The 25,234-nt window shown below is 44.5% G+C and overlaps 1 protein-coding gene across 1 annotated transcript; it reads right to left on the bottom strand.

Moving 5' to 3' along the window:
• Positions 1 to 12,750: 12,750 nt before the first annotated feature.
• Positions 12,751 to 23,954, bottom strand: GINS3 (GINS complex subunit 3). The gene is made up of 3 exons (XM_002761021.6): positions 23,676 to 23,954; positions 15,455 to 15,688; positions 12,751 to 14,251 (listed from the first exon to the last, which is right to left on the bottom strand). Exons 1-3 carry the CDS (start codon positions 23,859 to 23,861, stop codon positions 14,021 to 14,023), a joined length of 651 nt encoding a protein of 216 aa, XP_002761067.1. The 5' UTR covers positions 23,862 to 23,954; the 3' UTR covers positions 12,751 to 14,020.
• Positions 23,955 to 25,234: the final 1,280 nt, after the last annotated feature.

Raw genomic sequence — 25,234 nt, 5'->3', positions numbered from 1 at the left:
GTTACCTCCCGGGGAGGCACCCGGAGCTGGCTGTGGGTGTGGGAGGTGATGGTGGAGGGGACTTGAATCTTTTAGAGGTCTGTCCATGCATTACCATGTATTATTTATGTCATCAATTAGTATTTTACAGATGAGGAAAGTGAGGCACTGAGCTAAGCACCATATCCCTTGTTACGTGGTTCTAAAATGGCAAAGCTGAGGTTTGAACCCAGAGGCTCCCAGCACAGAGCCTAGACCCCTAATCACTAAATGATTCTAACTGAAATGACTGAGGAGCTACAAATTGACCAAACAGACTTCTTTTTGAGAGAGTCTCCCTCTGTCGCCGAGGCTGGAGTGCAGTGGTGCAATCTTGGCTCACTCCAGCCTCTGCCTCCCAGGTTCAGGTAATTCTCGTGCCTCAGCCTCCTAAGTAGTTGGGATTACAGGTGTGTACCCCATGCCCGCCTGCTTTTTGTATTTTTAATAGAGATAGGGTTATGCCATATTGGCCAGGCTGGTCTTGAACTCTTGACCTCAGGTGACACACCCTCCTCGGCCTCCCAAAGTGCTGGGATTACAGGCGTGAGCCACCATGCCTGGTCAAAAAAAAGAGGCGTCTTACTTACTTTTTGAAGATTCAAATTAGCTTGAGGAGCAGCCACTCCAGTGCCGGGAAGCCAGACCCCCGGCCTCCCCACCCCACCAAGCTTTTATTGCTGTGATCTGGGGCACGTGTCTTGACCCATGTTTCCCTAAACCTAGGATAAACCTGGCTGTTGTTAACAGAGCTTGCTGCTTTTTGTTGAAGCTCTCAAAATATCGACTCCATAAGCTTGTTTTCCTTATTTAATTCCCACCAGGGTCTCGCTGTGTGAAGAAGACCCCCCTAGCTAGCACTGATGGAACTGAAACTGCGGCAGTGCCTCTGGTTGCAAAAAATAGGGGCTCAACGCCTATTTGAGTTCTATTTTTATTAAAACCCCAGTAGCTTGTTTCTATCGGAGCAATTAAAGTGTCGAGGCCTGATGCTCTGCAGGCACTGTGGAGGAGGCGCTTTCCTGGGAGCAACTGTTCTCAGGCAGAGAACTTTCTTTTCAAAAGGACCCCTAGGGGCAGAAGTCAGGTTTATTCTCAGTCCCAGGTGAGTTTCCTTAGCGGATTTGGTAACATCCTCTGCAGCTGGGCTTGAGTTAATGCGGTTGACGATCACCTACTTTTCCCCATTCCCTTGTTTTTTTTCTTTGCCTGATTTTAACTCAGCCAATCTAAAGTGTTCTAACCTACTCCAGCAAATGTTAATTCTGTTCACACCTTGCCAAGTGTGAAATTTCACCCAGCACAGCTGTGCAGACACATTTCTGTTTCTACCCTGGTACCTTGAAATCAGCTAAACCTACGTGAGCTGGGCCGTGTCCTCATTCCATGCCAGGGTGGGCACAACCCACTGGCTGGGGTGTGTCCCCATGACACGACTTTGTGCATCTTAACACAGCGGCACACTCTGGAACGTAACAGCTTGCAATTCGGAGGCCACGGATGGAGCACGTGTTAGGCTCCATAATCTGTGCTGTGGAGGACTCAGTATGTCTGGGGTGGGCACTAGAATCTGTAGTTCTAACAAATTCACAGGTGGTGCTGATGCAGCTGGTCTAGGGACTAGACTTTGAGAACCACTGTTATGGTTTTCTGTTTTTCATTTTTTTGAGACGGAGTCTTTGTCGCCCAGGCTGGAATGCAGTGGCACAATCTGGGCTCATTGCAACCTCCACCTCCCGGGTTCAAGTTAGTCTCCTGCCTCAGCCTCCCAAGTAGCTGGGACTACAGGCCATGCTACCATGCATGACTAATTTCTGTATTTTTAGTAGAGATGCAGTTTCACCATGTTGGCCAAGCTGGTCTCGAACACCTGACCTCAAGTTATCCATCCCTCTTGGCCTCCCCAAGTGCTGGGATTACAGACATGAGTCACTGTGCCCAGCCCATTATGGGTTTTTGCTTAAATGTTACTTTCGCCAGAGGCTCTCCAGTCACACCCAACCTGACTTGGAAGGTAGCCCTGCTAAAGGCTCTCAAGACAATCTGTATGGCCTGTTCTGGGCAGTGAGAGGATGTCCTGGGGCAGGAAAAGGTGGGAGGTGTGTGACTTGGTTGGCCTGCTTGTGATCTAATAATGTCCTCCCACTACCCATAGAGCCAGCTCTATCATATTCACCCCTCAAAGGATCTGCTCTCTGCCTCCTCCCTACTCCCTCATCTCCTGTCACTCTCATCCACACCTCCGCCACTCAGGCCTGCTTTTCTTCCTTAAAGCAGGCCAACCAAGTCACACACCTCCCACCTTTTCCTGCCCCAGGACCTCCTCTCACTGCCCGGAATTAGGACCTCCTCTGAGCTCTTCACCCACCCAGCTCCGCATCTTTCCTCAGAAAGCCTCTTCCTGAACTCACTATTTAAAGAAGGTCCCGAAAGCTGGGCAAAGTGGCTCACACCTGTAGTCCCAATGCTCTGGGAGGCTGATGTGGGATGATTGCTTGAAGCCAGGAGTTCTAGACCAGCCTGGTCAACAGAGTGAGACCCTGTCTCCATAAAAATTAAAAATTAGGACCGGGTGTGGTGACTCATGCTTGTAATCCCAGCACTTTGGGAGGCTGAGGCAGGTGGATCACCTGAGGTCAGGAGTTTGAGATCAGCCTGGCCAACATGGCGAAACCCCATCTCTACTAAAAATATGAAAATTAACTGGGCTTGGTGGCAAACGGCTGTAATCCCAGCTACTCGGGAGACTGAGGCAGGAGAATCTCTGGAACTCAGGAGGTGAATGTTGCAGTGAGCAGAGATCATGCCACTGCACTGCAGCCTGGGCGACAGAGTGAGACTCTGCCTCAAAAAAAAAAAAAAAGTTAAACATAAGAAAAATTAGCCAGATGTGGTAGCGCACACCTGTAGTCCTAGCTACTTGGGAGGCTGAGGCATGGAGATCGTTTAGCCCAGGAGTTCAAAGCTGCAGTGAGCTTGCCACTGCACTCAAGCCTGAGTGACAGAGCGAGACTCTGTCTTTATTTACACATGCCCTTTAATTCACCTCACAGATCTTATTGCAATCTCATTTATAGTCTGCCTTGCCCTTTACAGTGTAAACTCCACAGGGCAGGGAGGAATGACCATTCAGCTCCCAACTTAAGACCCTCGCTGGAGGGGCAAATGAATGAGTGGGATAAATTTCTGCTGTCAGTGAAATTCACAGCAGCAGAGGCCAGAAACCAGCCAAGCCTTCCATGAAGGGGACTGGCTGAGCTGTGTGGCCTCTGCTTTCTCTGAATCTCCCTTCCTCTGGACCAACCATTAACCACCCATCACTTGTTTTGAGCAAGGCAGTTGGGGGTGAGGCAGAGAGGAGGAGGCAGGGGAATTTTTGCAACAGCCAGAGCTGCAGATTAGACACATGTAATCAATGCAGAGAGCCACACAGTGTTCTGCCAACTGAGATACCCAGATTAAACAGACCAAGGGCCCCTGAGGCAAAATGCCATGCAAAATAACTTTTCAAAAATAGCAGCTTGTAATCTCGGGAATGAGCACGAGTTGTTGATGACATGAGCGATGTTTTGAAACAAAAAGAGAAGTCCCGTTTTTACTGAAGATAATGGTTATATGACTTAGGCATAGGTTGGGCCAGTTTTCGCAAAGGAGACACTTAGAAGTGATGGCGAATCCTATAGAAACTGTGTTGGGAGGACCAGGACTGAAGTGAGAGACGCCTGACAGTGTGGTGGGAAGAGGACTGCCCAGGCCTGCCCTGTTGATCATTGCACAGTGTAGCACTGGGAAGAACTGGATCTCAGGATCAGCCCAACCTGGGTTCCAGCCCTGGGCCCAGCACTGGTTGCTGTGTGACCTTGGGCACTCACTTAACCTCACTGAGTCTATTTCTTTCTCTGTAAAATGGGGATAACAACAATTTATCTCTTAGGGTTTTTGTGGAAATTAAATGAGATAATACACATAAAATGGTTATCACAATGGCTGGCGCGGAATAAACTCTCAACAAATAATAGCTGTTATTAGTCACATTTCCTCTTTGGGACTATTTTCTCCTGTACTAAATAGAAGATCATCTAGGCATGGTGGCTCACGTCTGTAACCCCAGCACTTTGGAGGCCAAGGCAAGAGAATTGCTTGAGCCCAGGAGTTCAAGACCAGCCTGAGCAACATATTGGGACCCTGTGTCCACAAAAAATTAAAGAAAAAATAATTTAGCCAGGTGTGGTGTTGCCTGCCTGTAATCCCAGTGATTCAGGAGGCTGAGGCAGGAGGATTACTCGAGGCAAGTAGTTCAAGGCCAGCCTGGGAAATACAGCAAGACCCTGTCTCTAAATAAATAAAAGAAGCCAGGTGTGGTGGCAGGCACCTATGGTCCCAGCTAGTCAGGAGGCGAGGTGGGAGGATTGCTTGAGCCTAGGAGTTCAAGGCTGCAATGGGCTATGATCCCACAATTGCACCCTAGCCTGCGTGACACAGCAAGACCTTGTCTCTAAGGAAAAATAAAGACACTACAAAGAAAATTAAAAGACAAGCTATAAGATGGGAGAATAACAGACAAAGGATCAGTATAAAGAACACCTATATTGGCCAGGCGCGGTGGCTCATGCATGTAATCCCGGCACTTTGGAAGGCTGAGGTGGGTGGATCACCTGAGGTCAGGAGTTCATAACTAGCCTGGCCAACATGGCGAAACCCCGTTTCTACTAAAAGTACAAAAAGCCAGGTGTGGTGGACACCTATAATTGACTCAGGAGGCTGAGGCAGGAGAAACGCTTGAACCTTTAAGGTGGAGGTTGCAGTGAACTGAGATGGTGCCACTGCACTACAGCCTGGGCAACAGGCTCTGTTAAAACAGGCTCTGTCTCAAAAAATAAACAAAAAAAAAAATACATTCACTAGATGTAAAAACTAAGGCAGTAATAAATATAAAATCCAGGATAGTGATTACTCTGGGGGTAGAGAGTGGCAGAGAAACTATGCAGGAGGCAATGATCATGTTCTCAACTTAAATTAGTGGAAGTTGGTGGGTGTTTATTGTACTACATCACTTCATAACATACAGACATGTTATATACATTCTTTGGCATGTAACAAATATAAAATAATAAACAGTATACGTATATATATATATATTTTTTTTTTTTTAAGACCAAGTCTCACTCTGTTACTCAAGCTGGAGTGCAATGGCGCAGTCTCAGCTCACTGCAACCTCTGCCATCAGGGTTCAAGCGATTCTCATGCCTCAGCCTCCCAAGTAGCTGGGACTGCAGGCGCATGCCACCCCACCCAGCTAATTTTTGTAGTTTTAGTAGAGATGGGGTTTCACCATGTTAGCCAGCTAGTCTCGAACTCCTGACCTCAGGTGATCCACCTGCCTTGGCCTTCCAAAGTGCTGGGATTATAGGCATGAGCCACTGCACCTGGCCAAAAAGTATATATATATATATATTTAACAGCCTGGAATAGTTCATCCTTCTGGGCCTCTTCAACTCTAGACTCTGATTTCTGGGCCACTATGTAGCAGGTCCCAGTTTAGGGAGATTTGGTAACAACATCTCCACAGCCTCCACCATGTGGCTACCGTTGTATTAGTTTCTTTGGTTTCACAGCGAATGACTGTCAGGGGCTTGAAGACATAACCTCTTTCCTGTGAGGTTTGCTCTGAGATGTGAGTCCCTGAGGGACCTTGCCACAGCATGTGGATGATATGAGGGGGTGGGTATGCATGAGCTATGGTTAAGCAAAGCAATAGTTTCATCTCCATTTAACTCAGCTGAACACTTTGTTCTTTCCATAGATACATATACAGTAACCTGTGACACATTTTCTACTTTTTTTATTCGAAGTGGCAGAAGAGCCTTTTAAAATCACAAAGCCTCTTTAATATTTTAAAACTTTAATTAATTGATTTACTTTTTGAGATGGAGTCTCACTCTGTCGCCCGGGCTGAAATGCAATAGAGTGATCTCGGCTCACTGCAACCTCTGCCTCCCAGGTTCAAGCAATTCTCCTGCCTCAGCCTCCCAAGTAGCTGGGATTACAGGCTCACACCACCACGCCTGGCTAATTTTTGTATTTTTAGTAGAGATGGGGTTTCACCATGTTGGTCAGGCTGCTCTCAAACTTCTGACCTCATGATCCACCCTTCTCGGCCTCCCAAAGTGCTGGGATTACAGGCGTGAGCCACTGCGCCTGGCCCCTAATTTTTTTTTTTTTTAATTATCCAGGTATGGTTGCACATGCCTGTAATCCCAGTGACTCTTGAAGGTTGAGGCAGGAGGATCCCTCGAGGTCAGTAGTTCAGGACCAGCCTGGGTAAGAGAGCAAAACCCTGTCTCTAAATAAATAAAATAAGCCAGGCGTGGTGGCATGCATCTGTAGTCCCAGCTAGTCAGGAGGCTGAGGTGGGAGGATTGCTTGGTCTATGGAAATAAGAGTCTTTGAAAATGGAGTGAGGGTTTCAGTTTTTATTGATTTCTTTTAAAAGATGCTTTAATCATTGGAGAACTGGATTTTCACTCCTGGCCATACACAAACATGATATGTTTTTTATATGTCTCTCCCTTCCCCAAAAGTCTTTGAAATGATCTAGGAATTCAGCTAGTAGGATCCTCTGAAATGTGGATCAAGGTCTGAGCTGGCTCAAACCCCGAGAAAAGGCTTCTTGGACTGCTGAACTATTTAAAAAGAATCATTCAGGAGGCTGAGGCAGGAGAATTACCTGTAGCCAGGAGGCGGAGGTTGTGGTGAGCCGAGATCGCGCCATTGCACTCCAGCCTGGGTAACAAGAGTGAAACTCCGTCTCAAAAAAAAGAGTCATGACGGGCATGGTGGCTCATGCCTGTAGTCCTAGCTACTCAGGAGGCTGAGGCGGGAGACTTGCTTGAACCTAAGAGGCAGAGGTTGCAGTGAGCAGATATTGCACCAGTGCACTCCAACCTGGGAAACTGTCTTCATCTCAAAATAAATAAATAAATAAAAATAAAAAGAAGCACATTATTTCATGTTTACCCAGCATCTCAGAAAAAGAAATCAGAGTGAGTGAAAGGCTAAATTAGAAAACGACAGTGTCCTTTGAAACAGTTTTTAAAATGTTCTGCTCCTGAACCAAGGAGATAGCTGAGTGCCAAGTCCTCCCGGTCCTATTAAGATAAGGCCCCTTTCTGGAACAACCATTGTCATCTCTCTCCTCAAGTGCTGGCTTTTAATACCGATTTCTGCCTCCAGGCTAACGTGCTTCAAAACAAATCCCAAGCACCCAAGCACACTTTCCCTTCTTTTTTTTTTTTTTTTTTTGAGGCTGACTCTCCTTCGCTCTGCGGCCCAGGCTAGGGTGCAATGGTGTGTGATCTCTGTTCACTGCAACCTCTGCCTTTCAAGTTCAAGCAATTCTCATGACTCAGCCTCCCAAGTAGCTGGAACTACAGGTGCACTCCACCACGCATGGCTAATTTTTGTACTTTTTGTGGACTCAGGGTATCACCTGACCAAATACATTCTTTTCATTGAAATTTCCACTTTTCCCCAGTACTTTTAACTGACAGAAAAGAGCCTCTGATTTTACTTAAAACTTTATTATTCTTCCTCTCTGATGGCAATAACTTGATTTTCTCCCCCTTCCTCTTCCGGCACTCTAGCTAATTTTCTCTGTGTCTAAATGAATTTAAAACAAGCACGGCTTTCTATACCAACATGATTAAGTGTCAGCATAGCTCTGAAAATAGTGCCTGAGAACTGCCAGTGTTTCAGAATTCGTAAGGGAGCACATGGAATCAGCTCATCCTGCAAACATCTCCCACCTGTGGCTCAGGAAAAAGAAAACATCAGGCCAGGCGCAGTGGCTCCTGCCCGTAATCCCGGCACTTTAGGAGGCTGTAGCGGGAGGATCACTAGAGCCCAGGAGTTCGAGACCAGCCTGGCCAACATGGTAAGACTTTGTCTCTACAAAAAAATAAAAAAAATTAGCTGGGCATGGTGGCTTATGCCTGTGGTCCCAGCTACTCAGGTGGCTAAGGTGGAAGGACCATTTGAGTCTGGGAAGTTGACGCTACAGTGAGCAGAGCAGTGATAGATGGTGCCACTGAACTCCAGCCTGAGTGAAGGGAGTAAGACCTTTTCTCAAAAAAAGAAAAGAAAAGAAAGGAAGGGAGGGAGGGAGAGAGGAAGGAAGGGAGGGAGGGAAGGGAGAGAGGGAGGGAGGGAAGGGAGAGACGGAGGGAGGGAAGGAGGGGAAAGAACCCAGAGTTCAAACTTTTACAACCCTTTCTGCTCCTGTATCACCCTTGAGAGATAAGTTTATTTCCAGGTTTAAAAAAAGTTTGATTCTCACATGACTTGTATGTCTCCTTTTGTACAACAAAAATTGTTCCTTGAGGACATTTTCTTTTCTTTGGACACAGGAAAGCAAACGGGTAGCTCAGGAGTACAGATTCAAGTGCAGCAAATGAGGCACGTAAGAGAAGGTGTAACTTATTGAAGGGAAAGTAGCCAGGCGTGGTGGCTCACACCTATAATCCCGGCACCTTGGGAGGCTGAAGTGGGCGAATCACTTGCAGTCAGGAGTTCAAGACCAGCCTGGTCAACATGGTGAAACCCCGTCTCTACTAAAATGCAAGAATTATCTGGGTGTGGTGGTGGACACCTGTAATCCCAGCTCTACTCGGGAGGCTGAGGCAGGAGAATCGCTTGAACCCAGAAGGCAGTAAGCTGAGATTGTGCCATTGCACTTCAGCCTGGGTGCCAGAGTGAAACTCTGTCTCAAAAAATAAAAAATAAATAAATAAATAAATAAAAGAAAAGCAAATATTCTCTCTCTTCTTGATGCACTTACCGGTTTTGTCCTGTTGCAAGCTCCGAATGGCCCCAGTGTGCCTGCCCCAATGCAGAGAAACCTTTCTAATAAGCTGAATTACTGAATTAACGTAGCAAACAGTCTGATGCAGTTTTGCTTTAAAAAATGATTGCCCTCTAAGGGCAATGTGGGACTTTGGATTGGATTCTGAAACAGGAAAAGGACATTTATGGAAAATCTGGTGAAATCTGCATAACGCCCGTGGTTTAGTTAAAAGTGTTGTAGCAACGTTAACTACTTAGTGGTGATATAGGTATCATGATAATGTAAGACGTGGAAAGCTGAGTGAAGGGTATATGAGAACTCTCTGTCTTACTTTACAACTGCTGTATAAATCTAAAATTATGCCTAAAATAAAAAGTTTGGCTGGGTGCAGTGGCTCATACCTGTAATTCCAGCACTTTGGGAGGCCAAGGCAGTCAGATCACTTGAGCTCAGGAGTTTGAGACCAGCCTGGGCAACAGAGAGAACCTGTTTCTACAAAAAAATTAAAAAAATTAGCCGGCATGGTGGTGCGTGCCTGTAATTCCAGCCACTGGAGGCTGAGGTGGGAGAATCGCTTGATCTTGGGAGTTTGAGGTTGCAGTGGGCCGAGATCACACCACTGCACTCCAGCCTGGGTGACACAGCGAGACCCTGTGGGGAAAAAAAAAGAAAGTTTAATGAAATAATGCCTACTTTGTTGATTTGACTTGACATTGAAAAAGCAGATACAGAAAGGAGACTTCTGCTTCTGTGGGTGTCCTCATTTGCAGCTTTCCCTAGACTACAAGGCTGGCTATAGGACAGTGGAACCTGGGAGGAGAATGCTGCAATGCTAGAGTAAGGCTGCCTGGCAGGCAAGTTGCATCTGGCTGCCGTGTCTCCTTTGATTAGGCAGAAAAGCAGAAGCCTCGAAAAACAAAATGAGCTCCAACCAAGGCAGGCTGGGCCTGTCACCTGTATTAGTCATTTGCTCTCAGGAAAAGAATGACTCTACGTTTTTCCAGACTGGTCCTTGATTCACTGTACATTTTGTTACTATTAGGGATGAGAGATTTACTGCTGCTCATTCGAAAGGATATTATCAAGAGTTAGCAAAACACACACACACACACACACACACACATACACACACAGAGTTTGCAACAGAATTACAACTTTCAGATACTTTTCCTTAGGTTTAGAGCGTTCACTTAATTGTCTTTTAAACAAATGTTTCTATGTGTACTCAATCTTAAAAATTTATTGGCTGGGGCAGTGGCTCATGCCTGTAATCCAAGCACTCTGGGACAACAAGGTAGGAGGACTAATTGAGCCCAGGAGGTTGAGATCAGCCTGGGCCACATAGTGAGACCTCATATCTACCAAAAATACAAAAGGTAACCAGGCATGGTGGCACATAAAACCCGTGGTTTAGTTAAAAGTAAGACGTTAGGGAAAGTTGAGAGCCTGTACTCCCAGCTACTTGGGGGACTGAGGTGGGAGGATTAAGGCTGCAGTGAGCTGTGATTGGGCCACTGCATTCCAGCTTGGGTGGCAAAGTGAAACCCTGTCTCAAAAATCAAAGAAAAGAAAATGACATAAAAATTTGCCTTCACTAGATAATGAATGTTGAAATTGTATTCCTTAGACTAATTCTTACAGTTAAGCATCTATCTTACGTTTTATAGATGTTTCTCCTGAACACAAAAATATCTGCTTTGAAATATATATAGAGCTTCTGCAGTTATTTTCTCTTACCAAGGTCAGTTTAAAATATTACATGTTCGGCCGGGCGCGGTGGCTCAAGCCTGTAATCCCAGCACTTTGGGAGGCCGAGGCGGGTGGATCACGAGGTCAAGAGATCGAGAACATTCTGGTCAACATAGTGAAACCCCGTCTCTACTAAAAATACAAAAAATTAGCTGGGCATGGTGGCGCGTGCCCGTAACCCCAGCTACTCAGGAGGCTGAGGCAGGAGAATTGCCTGAACCCAGGAGGCGGAGGTTGTGGTGAGCCGAGATTGCGCCATTGCACTCCAGCCTGGGTAACAAGAGTGAAACTCCGTCTCAAAAAAAAAAAAAAAAAAAAAAATTACATTTTCACGTAGACACAATTGTTTCAAGTATAAAGATAAAAAGCTCTCTTGGGGGTTCTCGAAGGATGAGGGGACAAAACAGACAGACGCAGAGTGGGACTGACTGCTGTTTGAACTTGAGTCACTCAGTGCTTCTGCGTGCCAGTTTCACTAGTTCAGACACAATATTCCAGAAACCTCGGGTTCAGTGGTGCAGAGAGATTAGTGCACTCTGTAAGATGCTCTGTCACCAAGGCTGGAGTGCAGTGGCAGGATCTCAGCTTACTGGGTCCTCAGCAACCTCTACCCCCTGGGTTCAAGTGTCTCCTGCCTCAGCCTCCTGAGTAGCTGGGATTACAGGCGTCTGCCACCATGCCTGGTTAATTTTTGTATTATCAGTAGAGACGGGGTTTCACTGTGTTGGCCAGGCTGGTCTCAAACTCCTGGCCTCAAGTGATCCACTCACCTTGGCCTCCCAAAATACTGGCATTACAGGTGTGCATCACTGTGTCCTGCTCAAAGTGTGCTGGGATAATTGGGTAGCCTTTTTCTCTGAGATGGGAGGGTCTTGAGCAGAGAATTGAGATAATCTGATTTACTTTTGAATAAGAACACTCTGGTTGCTATGGTGAGAAGAGTCTGAAGGTGGGGGTGGAGGGTTAATGCAGGGAGGCAGTTAGGGGGTGACCCCAAAACTCCAGGAGAGAAATGGTAGGGGTCTGCCCTGACAGCACCGAGGTGATAGGGAGGTGGCCAGATGCTGCAAATGATTTGAAGGTAGACCCAAAAGTTATGGAGAGTGAGAGAAGGAAGGTCAGGGAGGACATAGCATTTTTATCTTGGGCAATAGGGAAGGATGGAGATGGGAAAAGACCAGAGGAGGCGCAGATCGAGGGGAGGAAGAAACATCATGCAGGGGGTTGGATACAAGTCTGGAGTTAGAGGGAGTGATCTGAGCTGGAGATAGGAACTTGGGAGCCGTCAGCATGGAGATGGAGAGTCATGGACAGCCCACAGTCACCTGGATCCAGAGGTCATGAACAGCAGGAGGAACCGAGACAGAGCCTTGCCCCACTCCTCCTGACTGCCCACATTATCCCTGGGAAAAAGCTGTGTACACTGAGCCTTCTGTGTATAATTAAGGCCACAGTTATTTGGGAACAGAGAGCTGTAGGGGAAAGGGCACATATTTACTCCCTGGATTTTGAGAGCAATTTGGTATTTGGGTCTATTTGTTGTCTTTTTTTGAAAAAATAACCCTTGAAGGGACCAAATCAAAATCCAAATGACTGACTGGTGGGCTGCTGGGGAGACGGGTAGTCTGACAGGCTTGAAGACAGATCTGTAATTGAAAATGGGTTCAAAAGCCACGTGTAATATCATCTGTTCAAAATCTAAAACAGGCGCTACATTCTGCATATGAATACCTACATATTCCTGATACGTGGTCCCTGAGGAATTTCTTTTTTTTTTTTTTTTTTTTTAGGAAGTAGGAAAAAACGGCAGCAGACTTAGGGTTGACTTTAAATAAAAAGCTATGTGTGAAAAGAAGGATGCCAAAAGTTAAATAATATGCTTCTCTCGCTCCGTGAATGGTTTCTGGGGCCCTGGCTATATATAAATGCCGCGGTAGTAATGGAAATCTCATCTTCCTAGGACACAGCACACTCCTACAGAGAATGTACCTCCTATTTATGTGTACCACACAAGCAAAAGAGCAGCTGCTAAAACATGGATTTGTGCATTACTGTCAAATATGATCAAAGGCAAAATTCTGATAGCTTTGCTGATGATCTGTAATACCAGAGTGACAGAAAGAGTACTTACACAGAACATGTTCATGTACAAAGCCAGTCATTTATTTAGCACTAAAATCACGTTATAAAAATATCAATTCCAACTTAAAACAGGCATTTTAAAAGCATTTCTGTGGTTCGAAGTTGGCACTGACAATCTAAATTTGCATCTGCACGATCTGGATACCCAAATCCCTTTATAATTCCCAGTGACAAAGGCAATTTTTGCTAGTTGTGGGGTGTCAGAGGGGAAGCACTGATGCCTGGGAACAGTCTCACTGGCCCAGGGAACGCTGCTTCTCAACCTGAGGCTGCATCCTTGATGTCCAGGAAGAGATCTGTGCTTGCTTAACCAGGATCCTAGCAAAGGGTCAGGGATCTTCTATGCAATAATGTTGCAACATTTACTGAAGAGGTAAAAAAAGCACAGTGGAGGCTCCTTGCCCATTTACATTTGCTATGTTAGGTTTTGAAAACAGGGCCTTCGGGATGTAACGCAGGCTGTGAACACTCCTTAATAACTACTTTGCAATTCCAAAGGACTCCCTGACAGCTTTTCTAGACAGGGAGTGGAGTAAGTGTGCAGGTGTTCTTAGGTTCTCAGAGGCAAAAACAAGCCCAGTTTAACCATTTCCCTTCTGGGTTGACTGCTGAGCTATGCAGATTCCAGTTCATTAAGCTCTAAGTAGAGAGCATGAGGCCAACGTCTTTGCTTCAGTAAAAGCCATGCCGTCCATCTGCCTTTCCCTTTTCTTCCTTTATCTTGCCGACTGTTTTTGGAAACTGGGGTAACTCCCTGCAGGCAGGCAGCAATAGATATCTACAAGTCAGGCCAGCATGGTGGGGTGCTATTCTCTGTACAACCATGAGGCAGATGAGGCAAATAAGATAAGAGAACATTTTGTAAACGGGCAAAGATGACCCAATTTGTACCTGTGCTTTGTGGCTAGTGAAACTGTACATCTGAAGCTGTCCAAACTCCTAGACACAAGGAATCCCAGTTGCAACTCTACTGTGATATGTTATATGACAGTGATCCTTAATTAGGAAGGACTTTGATTTCTCCTTGGCTGTGGGTTTTTGGGTTAAAGGGCCTGGGCTGTGGGTCAACAGAGTGGGACGGTCCTGGAAGACTTATAGAGGCAGGGATATCCACATCCTCCTGCACGTCCAGTTCCCTATAATTCCCTATGGCCACAGGAAATAAGCCATGAAATGGGACAGGATTCTGCTTCTGTACATGGTCAACCAGCTCCTATCAAGAACACAGGGAGGGCTACGTCTACAAGGGGCCATTCTGTGCTCTGGCCTTCAGTCTTCCATATCAGTGAATTTTCTCTTCTTATAATTCTGAACGAGGGTGGAAACTGTGATCTGAGAAGCCTGCCCCTTCTCCCAGCACTGAAAGTCATTCAGTCCTTTCTGCCCTGTTTGAAATAAGCCCCTCTCCATCTCGTCTAGCCTGGCTACCAACGCTGAAGTGTCTTCATTGTAAGCATTCTGGGAGGAGTCCATGATGCGGCGAAAACGTCCGATAAAAGTCTGGAAAACAAGGGAGTAAGAGAAGTCAGGGTTGATCTCACACCCCACAAAGTCATATCCATTTTTATCTCAGAACATTTAAATGGCAAGAAAAGAAAGAATTATGTATAGGACTCAGAAGGAGGTCTCAATTCCCTCTAGCACTCAAGGAAGTTATTGCATATTGCCAAGCCTCGATTTCCTCATCTGTGAAGTGGATTGTTATGAAAATCCAGTGAGTTGTTAAGACAATCAATAAATACATGTAATGCACCTAGCAGATGGCTAGCACACAGTAAGCTCCTTGAGAAGCATCACCTACTGTTGTCATTAGTAGCAAATGCTTCTGTCCCAGGAGGCAGAAAGGATGGTTTCTTCTAACAGTAATAGCATACAAAATAATTATGAAAAATTAAAATAAGGTTATACCATAAAAGATGAGAACAGAATGTATAACATTGTTTTGTCCTGGAAAAGTAGTAACAATATAAGTTATTGTTTATTACACAGCGCAACATGGTTTTACCACAACTCTGAAATCTTGGCACTGTTATCATCTCCATCAATCCTTACAGGTGAAGAATTGATGCCTAGAGAGGTCAAGTAGCTTGACCAAGTCACATTGTCAGTTCACGGCAGGGCCAAGCCCTAACCTCAGGACAAACAAAGGAAACAAGTAACTCAATAACTCCCGTATTTCCAACAGGAACCCTCAGGCCAGGCCTGGGACTGTGTATCTAAGTGCCTGTCACCTGTAATGCACCATCACCCTTTTTTCTCTTTTTAATAGAGATGGGGTCTCACTATATTGCCCAGGTTGATCTTGAACTCCTGGGCTCAGTGATCCTCCCGCCTTGGCCTCCCAGAGTGCTGGGAATACAGGTGTGAGCCACTGCCCTTGGCCATCATCACCCTTTTCTTATTTCTTAGAGTTCTTGCTGGCCTCAACTTGTAGCAAGCAAATATGAAGAGTAGCAGACAGGTCATATTAAAAAAGAGAGAGAGAGAGATAGACAGAGAGTGAGTGTGAGTGTGTGTGTGTGTGTGTGTGTGTGTGTATGTGTATAGAATAAAATATATAACGTGCAGGCAGTGTAACTGCAGGCTCACTTGAAATCATAACAAACTAAACTTATAAGCCATACACTGTCCTGGTAAAAGCAGTCTCTGAGGCTGGCTCCTAAGACAGGTGCAGCACCATAGGTTTTCCCACCCATTACTTGCCTGCAGCAGAGACTGGGAAATGTCTGCATTCTCAGGACTGTCGAAATGCAGGAGCTGGGAGCCAAACCCGTAGAAGTGGGGCCCTATTTTGTGGAGGTCCACCACATTGGCATCCGCACTGAACACGGTCCTCCAGCCCTCCTGGTAGATCTTGGGGAGTTCCACAGAAAGGATCCGTCGCTTGTTGTCAAAAAGTCCTTTTGCCAGCCACAAGGGGAGTTCAAGCTTGGAACCCTGCAGCATGCATGAAGGTAGATTTTCAAAACAGGTAAGTAACACAGTAAACGTGTGTGACAAAAAGGAAATACGCATCGCCTGAGAATACTGCCTTTTCTCTTTGGTGGAGTGGCTGTCAAGCACAGAACACCCGGTGTGACTTGAAGAAATGAAGACTGTGGGCTGAAGTTTTATGTGATGATGGAATGGACAGAGAAAATGGATTTATTTATTTAGAGACGGAGTTTTGCTCTGTCACTCAAGCTGGAGTACAATGGCGCGATCTTGGCTCACTGCCACCTCTGCCTCCAGGTTCAAGCAATTCTCCTGCCTCAGCCTCCTGAGTACCTGGATTACAGGGTTGTGCCACCACACCCGGCTAAGTTTGTATTTTTTTTCTTTTTAGTAGAGATGGGGTTTCTCCATGTTAGTCAGGCTGGTCTCAAACTCCCAACCTCAGGTGTTCTGCCCACCTTGGCCTCCCAAAGTGCTGGGATTACAGATGTGAGCCACCATGCCCGGCTGAAAAAAATGGATTTATATAACAAAAACATGGTGGAGAACTAAAACGTAGGATAAGAGAGAGTTCTCTAACACAAATAAAAACTGTCCATCTACAGACACTTCAGAGCCATGGTAAACATTTCTTTTTTATTTGAATATTCAATATTTATTCCAAATATCTATTTGCGGAGTGCCTGCCATGCGCTAAGCACCATACTGGGTGCCAGGGCTCAGAAAAAATAATAGGATCAACGTGAGCTTGGGTGGCAGCCCCTTCCCATCCCACTTCATAGCCTCAGAGACGGCAGAACCTATGTCTCTCTATTTTTTAAAGACTTAATAAAATTACAGAACAAGATGAGGTGGTCACGACCGACCAGAAATTAAGAGTAATAAATCTCCAAAAAATCAAAGGCAAACAACTGGACTGAATGAAGCAGTAAAAGCCAAAAACTCTCGCAAGGGAGAACTGTTGCGAAAAGATGGCAGCAGCTTTGTGGGCGTGGAAGCAGAGCCTTTGCGAGACTGTACAGGATGAGACAGACCAATACTGAGTTCAAGGCTGCCAACACCACCAGGACATGAGGGCCTAAGAGCTGAGAAAGAAGGGACGGAAGTAAGCCCAGTATCTGACACCAACTATCAGGGGAATTAGGCGCCGACTTTAAAATAAATTTAAAAATCAAATGGAAATTCCTGAACTGAAAAATATGATAATTCAACCTAAGAAGTCAATAGATTAAATAAATAAAACATGTTTACTGGATTGGATATGGATGAAGAGAGGGCTGTGAATGGGAGAAAAGGTCAGTAGAAAATATTCAGACTAAAGCATCTAGAGAAAAAACAGAAGAGCCTAAGAGATGTATGAAATAAGGTGTAACAAGAAGAAAAAGTTCATCATGCATGTAACTTGATGGGCAGGAGGAATAGACTGAGGCAAAATAAATGTCTGAAGAGATAATAGTTATACATTATCCAAAATTAAAAAAAAACCAAACCACAGATTCAAGGAACATTATAAATAACAATATTAATAGAATAGTAATAAAATCATGACTAGGCATATATTACCCAAATTGTGGAAAACTGAAGACAGAGAAAATCTTAAAAACAGCTGTTGATGGGAGTGAGGAATACACTGCCTTTAAAGAAGGAGCGATAAGAGTTAAAGCCAATGTCTTGGCCGGGAATAGTGGCTCATACCTTTAATCCCAGCACTTTAGGAGGCAGAGGTGGGCAGATCATCTGAGGTCAGGAGTTCGAGACCAGCCTGACTAATATGGTGAAACCCGCCTCTACTAAAAATACAAAAATTAGCTGGGCATAGTGGCTGGCACCTGTAATCCCACCTACTTGGGAGGCTGAGGCAGGAGAATCACTTGAACCCGGGAGGTGGAGGTTGCAGTGAGCCAAGATTGTGCCACTGCACTCCAGCCTGGGCAAGAGAGTGAGACTCCATCTCAAAAAAAAAAAAAAAAAAAAAAAAAGCCATGGAAGCTATAAAACAATGGAAATATAATTTTTTAAAAAAATGTTTTAAAAGAAAATAACTGTGAATATAAAATCTTATACCCAGTGAAAAGAGCCTTTAAAAGTAAAGGTGAAATAAGGGCATTTCCATAGAGAAAGTATGCTGAAAAGAGTAACACAGTAGACCCGGGACTGCTATCTTAGCAAGGTCTGCTTGCAAGGTTGGCCCTTGGTTGGCATGTGGGAACTTGGATTTCAGGGGGATCCCCAGCAGTCCCAGAACTGATGAGAGTGTGCCTGAGCTGTTTGTGCAAACAATGTGGTTCATGTTAACACCTGCTTTCCTTCTGGGAGTCTGAATTTTGGTCTGTGCTAGGCAGAGAGTGCTGCATGACCAGTTTCCAGTAAAACGCTGGGGACTGAGTCTTTAACAAGCTTCCCCCGTAGACAGTATGTGACACATTTTGTCAGAATTCAAATTACTGGAGAATTTAAAGTACATCCTGTGTGACTCCCCTAGGAGAGGACTCTTGGAAGCTTGTGCCTGGTCTCCTCCAGACTTCACTCCATGCAACCTTTCCCTCTGCTGATTTTGCTTTATATCCTTTTGATGTAATCTAACCATGAGTGTGACTATATGCTGAGTCCTTGAAGTCCCCTTAGTGAATCATCAAATCTGGGTTGGTCTTGGGGATCTGTGACACAGACAGAAACTGAGAATTGTCACCAGAAGATCCAGAGTAAGGGAATTCTGAAAAGGGAATGAAAACAATTCCAGAAGAAACTGTGGAAATGCAGAAAGAAAAGAAGAATAATGAAAAGAATATATAAGTGGACATATAATAATAATGTTTTTTAGGGTTTTCAATGAGTCAGTCATCACAATAGAATACATCGCAATAACACAGAAGAAGAGAGAAAACGGGGTTTAAGTGTTCTAAGTTCCTAGTCATTTCTGTGAAGTGGTGAATGCAGTAACTTATATAACATTATTTTTAGTCAAAAATGACTGTGTAATATATTTAAGGGAGGCACTAAAACAACAGAAGACTATATAACTAAATAAACCAACAAAAAGGTAAATGAATAATAAAATCAACTCAATTAATGCAAAAGAAGTCAAGAAAAGATAGAAAAAGAAAGCTAAAACAGATGAGACATAAGAAAACAGTAGGAAGGTAAAAATGAACACAAATATATCAATAATTAAATGTAAATGGATTAAATATACCAATCAAAATCAACATACCAAATAAAAAACAAAACCCAAGTATATGCTGCTTAAGAGACATACCTTAAATATGAAGACACAGAAAGATTAAAAATAGGATGAAAAATATCATGTTAACACTAATCAAAAGACAAGAGCATTACTAGAGATAAAGAGGGACATGTGACAATAATAAAAGGGTCATTATATCTACCAGAAAATTATTAATATTTTTCTAAATTAACAGAAGTAAAAGGATAACAAATCCATAATCATAGTGAGAGACTTTAACATGCTTTTTAATTTTTTTTTTTTCCAGTGAAGAGGTCTTGTTCTGTCACCCAGGCTGGAGTGCAATGGTCTTTAGACTCAAGTAATCCTCCTGCCTCAGGCTCCAGAGTAGGTGGGACTATAGGCATGTGCCACCACATTCAGCTAATTTAAAATTTTTTCCTAAGGACAGGGTCTTGCTATGTTGCCTAGGCTGGTTTCAAACTCCTGGCCTCAAGTGACCCTCCCTCCTCCATCTCTCAATGTGCTAGGGTTACAAGCAGTAGCCACCATGCCTGTTCCACATGTTTTTCAGGATTAAAAAAAAACAACAGTAGCCCCCCCTCCCCCCAAAAAAAACCAATAAGGATAGAGAAAATCTTGACAAAACAATTAGCAAATGAGCTAATTTACACACACAGATCATTTACTGCATATCACGACCTCACAATAGACACCTTTTCAGGTCTACACAGAATGGTTAAATTATCTTATGCTTTGCCATAGAGGAAGTCTCAGCAACTTTCAAAAGACTGAAATGATGCAGACTATCTTTTCTGGCCACAGTGGAATTAAGCGAAAAATAACAAAGAAAAATTGGTATATAACTGCCGGGCGTGGTGGCTCACGCCTGTAATCCCAGCACTTTGGGAGGCCAAGGCGGGCAGTTCATGAGGTCAAGAGATCAAGACCATCCTGGCCAACATGGTGAAACCCTGTCCCAGTACAAAAAATTAGCCGGGTGTGGTGGTGCGTGCCTGTAGTCCCAGCTACTCAGGAGGCTGAGGCAGGAGAATCACTTGAAACTGGAAAACGGAAGTTGCAGTGAGCTGGGATCACGCCACTGCACTCCAGCCTGGTGATAGAGCGAGACTCTCTATCTCAAAAAAAAAAAAAAAAAAAAAAATTTGGTAAATAACCAAATCTCAAAATGTTTGAAATTAAGCACTAGTCTTCTAAATACCTATGGGTCAAAAAAGAAATCACAACAGAAATGAAAAAGTATTTTAACATTTTTATTTATTTATTTTTTTGAGACAGGGTCTTGCTTTGTCACCTAGGCTGCAGTGCAGTGTTGCAATCATGGCTCACTACAGCATCGAGCCCCCCAAGGCTTAAATGATCCTCCTGCCTCAGACTCCTGAGTAGTTGGGACCACAGGTGTGTGCTACCATGCCTGGCTTTTTTTTATTTTTTGTAGAGATGGGAACTCACTATGTTGCCCTGGCTGGTCTCGAACTCCTGGGCTCAAGTGATCCTCCCACCTCCAGCTCCCAGTGTTGGGTTTATAGGCATGACACATCATGCTTGGCCTAAAAAGTATTTTTAATTCATTGATAATGTAACACATTAAAACTTACGAAATGCAATTAAAATTGTGCTTAAAAGAAATGTATAACTATGAATATATATATAAAAGAAGACTGAAAGATTAATGACCTGCATCTCAAAATGTATGTGTGTGTGTGTATGTGTGTGTGTGTATGTGTGTGTGTATGTGTGTGTGTATGTGTGTGTGTATGTGTGTGTGTGTATGTGTGTGTGTATGTGTGTGTGTATGTGTGTGTGTATGTGTGTGTGTATGTGTGTGTATGTGTGTGTGTATGTGTGTGTATGTGTGTGTGTATGTGTGTGTATGTGTGTGTATATGTGTGTGTGTATGTGTGTGTGTATGTGTGTGTGTATGTGTATGTGTGTGTATGTGTGTGTGTATGTGTGTGTGTGTGTATGTGTGTGTGTGTATGTGTGTGTGTGTGTGTGTGTTGCGGGGGAAAATAATAGAAAACTAAGCCCAAATAAAGTAGATGTTAAGAACTATTTAAGAACTTAATGACCTAAAAACAAAGGTACAAAAGCAAAAACTAATACAGTCTTAAGTTAGTTCTTTTAAAAGAATAAAAAAATTGACACACTCCTGGCAAGAGTAATCAAGAAAGAGAAAACACAATTTATTGGTATTAAAAATAAAAATGACACCACTGTAATCTTACCGACATTAAAAAAGATAGTAAAGGAAATCTGAACATTGTACTGATACCATTGAAAGTTTAGACCAAAAAATAATTAGCTGGGCATGGTGGCATATGCCTGTAATCTCAGCCATGCAGGTGGCTGAGATGGGAGGATCACTTGAGCCTGGGAGGTCAAGACTACAGTTAGCCATATCACACCACTGCACTCCAGCCTGGGCAACAGAGCAAGACCCTGTCTCAAAAAAAAAAAAAAATAAAATAAAGTAAAATAAATAAAATAGATAAAATGGTCAAATTTTAAATTAAAAACCAGTATACCAAAACATAAAAAGAAATAGTCTGCATAAACCTATAAATGAAATTAAATGTCATAAAAACTTTCCTACACAAATCTCCCATGCAGAAGGATTCTAAAGAATTAATGTACCTCACGCCTGTAATTCCAGCACTTTGGGAGGCTGAGGTGGGTGGATCACGAAGTTAGGAGATCGAGATCAGCCTGGCCAAAATGGTGAAATTCTATCTCTACTAAAAATACAAAAATTAGCTGGGCATGGTGGTGCGCGCCTGTAATCCCCGCTATTCAGGAAGCTGAGGCAGGAGAATCGCTTGAACCAGGGAATCTGAGGTTGCAGTGAACTAAGATCGTGCCACTGCACTCCAGCCTGGCAATAGAGTGAGACTTTGTCTCAAAAACAAAACAAAACAAAAGGTAATGTAGACACTCTGCACTCAAAGAAGCGGAACGTGACTCGCTACTCCTTCAGTGTGACAGTGATGACGACTTCTGTCCAAAGGGTACAGTATGAAAAGGTGGAGAAACCTAATGAACACTACCTCTGCCAAGTTTCAAATGAACAGCGAAAAGTCCTGTTGGTGGTAGGTACCCCTTAATATGTGATGAAAATGGCACTTCACCTCTGTGGTCTTCCTAAAGCCTATAACCAAGTCTAATCCTGAGAAAGAAAGAATAAAAACAAAAACAAAGAAGGCTGGGCACAGTGGCTCACAACTGTAATCCCAGCACTTTGGGAGGCTGAGGTGGGTGATCACTTGAGGTCAGGAGTTCCAGACCAGCCTGGCCAACCTGGTGAAACCCCATCTCTATTAAAAATACAAAAATTAGCTGGATGTGGTGGTAGGAACCTGTAATCTCAGCCACTTGGAAGGCTGAAGCAGGAGAATCGCTTGAACCCAGAAGGTGGAGGAGGCTGCAGTGAGTTGATTTTATGCCACTGCACTCCAGCCTGGATGACAGAACAACTCTGTCAAAAAAACAAAAGCCAAAAACAAAACTACCCCAAAACCAAAGATTTCCAATTGAGGAACATTTTACAAAATGTCTGACCACCACTCCACAAAACTGTTGAGGTCATTAGAACAAGAAGGTCTGCTTGACCGCCACAACCAAGAAAAGGCTAAGAAAACACGTCTACTAAATTCGGCGTGGTATCTTAGGTGGAATCCTGGAACAGAAAAAGTACGTTAACTAAGAAACTAAGGAAATATGAATAAAGTCTGGGCAGCATAGCTCGATGTTTACCAGCGTGTATGGGAACGAACTCTTCATCTGCTACGATTCGAAGTCAACAGATAATGTCTACATTTAAAAAACAACAACCCAGCAACATAAGTTTAAGAATCTTATTTAGAAATATGGAGATGAATCTTGAAGACACCATTAAAAGAGGTGCATGAGCCTTGTGGACTTGGAGGGGGAATGGGAAAAGCAAGGCATGTCCTGCTATTTTTTCTTATAAATCTTTTGGTACCATTTGACTTTTAAAACTTTGGTTATGTACTACTTTGATAAAAATTAATTTGAAACAAACAGACCAAACAAAAAACATCGTTCTAAACAAAACTTAGGTGAAACAGGAAATCCAAATTAATCATTACAAGCCATGTTCCTGGGACAATGTTATATTTGAATCCATACGGCCTTGGGTTCTGAATCCCAGCTCACCACTAACTGAAGCCCCTGACCAAGGGACGCAATCTTTCTAGTCCGCAACAGTTCCTGACTATCGGGCTGCTGAAAGATGAAAGGGATAACAGACGAAAAAGCTTACTCCCCACACCCATCCATGCTGGCACTAAGTAAGCCCTCAGTAAGTGGGCGCTGATGCTGTCACCATTATGCAGGAATGAATCTAGCAACCTGGGGTTCCCACTTATCGCATGCTCTTACTGAACCCAAACCGGTTTTAAGGCAAACATGATCAGAACTCGAATTCCGAAGTACTCGTCTGCAGTCAATGTTTAAGCATTCGACACACGTTGCAGGGGGTGGGGGAAAGACACTGACGAATTTGGACAGTTTCAAAAACGAAATCAATGCTGAAGGCTGCCTGACGACCTAAGATAAATGTAGTTTCACCACAGATGGTGTGGAGACCACCCTGAGCGCGACCAGAGCCCAGCGGAGTTTCCAGAAGTCGTTAGCGCCTTCGGCTCTGGCTCCCTGAAAACTCCAAATCCCAGAGGGCAGCGCGCCCCGACGCGGCGTCCCAGGGCCGCAGGGTCCGCCGGGAGCTGCAGTCTTTCAGTGCGAGACCCACACCCAAATGCTCACCTGCGGGACCGCGTTGTCAGTCTCTGCGCCTCCGCTCCGCTCCAGGAAGAATGCGCCGAGGCGAGGCATGGCGGTCTCCATGCGCACTGGGAGTTTCTCGTGGGACATCAGGATGTCGTCCAAAGAAAGAAAGTTCTCCTCAGACCCCAGAGCACCCGACTCCACTCGGAAATAAGCCTCGGACATGACGACCACTTGAGCTTCTCCGCTTCCACTTGCGTGATTCGGAGGAGCCTCGGAGAGTTATGGGTGTACAAGACGGAGAGGCGGAGATTGGGCAGGATGGTTAGGGTCAGGGGAGTGGATTGAAACTTGTTTCCCGCGCCCGGGGACTCGCCAGACAGGAGCAGTCGATTTCTGGCGGTACCGCCCAGGCAGAAGCAATCGACCAAGTTTGCAAATTTAGAGCCGGGGGACAAGGCTGAGGAGCGGTAGGTGGGGGCGCCGAGGGTTCTCTTCGCTCTGCCTGTAGCCCAGTGTAGGAACGTTCGGAAGAAGCTGGAACACCCGTTGAAACTCCTGGACGCATTTGTACTGGAATGTGTTCATGTGATCCTTAAATATTTATGTGAAATTAAAAACACTTTGCAACACTTTTGGGGGTTTAAAATAAAGGCATCCTGTGCTCTGCACTCCAGGCCTAAGTCCAATCCTTTACTACAGTTTTTTTTTTCCACTATGCAACTCCGTTAATCTCTTGGTATTTGAAAGAAACGTTAAACAAAAACTTCCAGCACTAGCCCCAGCGAGTTATTATGGTCTAGATGATGAACTAGTGTGTTGTATTTTGTTAGTATTTTGGTGGGGGTCCGACTGGGTGGGTAGAGGGGTGGAGCACTAGACTGCCCATGGCTTGCAAGGGTTGTGAGTGTACTTCAGTGTGTCCTAGCTCATCATCAAGTGACAATCTCCTTTAGTGGCTCTGAATTTAAATCCCTAAAAATGGAAATCCAATTGGTCCAGTTTATCGATTGCTCCAGGCAGGCCACCGTATAGATGGGGTGCCTGTATCGGGTGCGATCACTGTCCAGTGACCAGGGGAAGGACCATGGTCGCATGGTACCAGATTTGGTGGCTCCCCTCAGCCAGGCTTTGGGATAACATAAATTGTTGAGAGATTCACTACAGAACTTAGTTCATCTAGAAGAGCATTTCTGGGGCTACTGGAGCCGGGAGTAAAGGGTGTGTGGGAAGGGAGGTGTGTATTAACCATGGATTTTAGTTTCTGTATTTTATGATGCTTTGACATCTTGGGTCCTTGGGGACCTGGGGAGGAATTGCCCCTCCAGAGTTAGCTGACTCCTAGAGATAGCAAACAACTTGCTTGTGAACACCCCTTTCATATACAAACCAACCAATCCAAACCTATATTCCCACACCACCTTTATCCATCTCACACACCAATATTTTCCCTGCCCCAAGTCACTGTAATAAATCACCCCATGGCCAAGTACCAGACAACTAGAAATCACCCCTATATCCCAGAGCTTGCCAACATTATTCAAATTATTCAATCCCAAGCTTGCTAGACTTCCCTGCCTCACCCATTTCTTCCCACG

Source organism: Callithrix jacchus, chromosome 20 (assembly GCF_049354715.1).
Source record: "Callithrix jacchus isolate 240 chromosome 20, calJac240_pri, whole genome shotgun sequence".
Taxonomy (NCBI): Eukaryota; Metazoa; Chordata; class Mammalia; order Primates; family Cebidae; genus Callithrix; species Callithrix jacchus.
The sequence above is the reverse complement of the archived record's forward strand: the minus strand, read 5'-3'. Positions and strand labels throughout refer to the sequence as shown.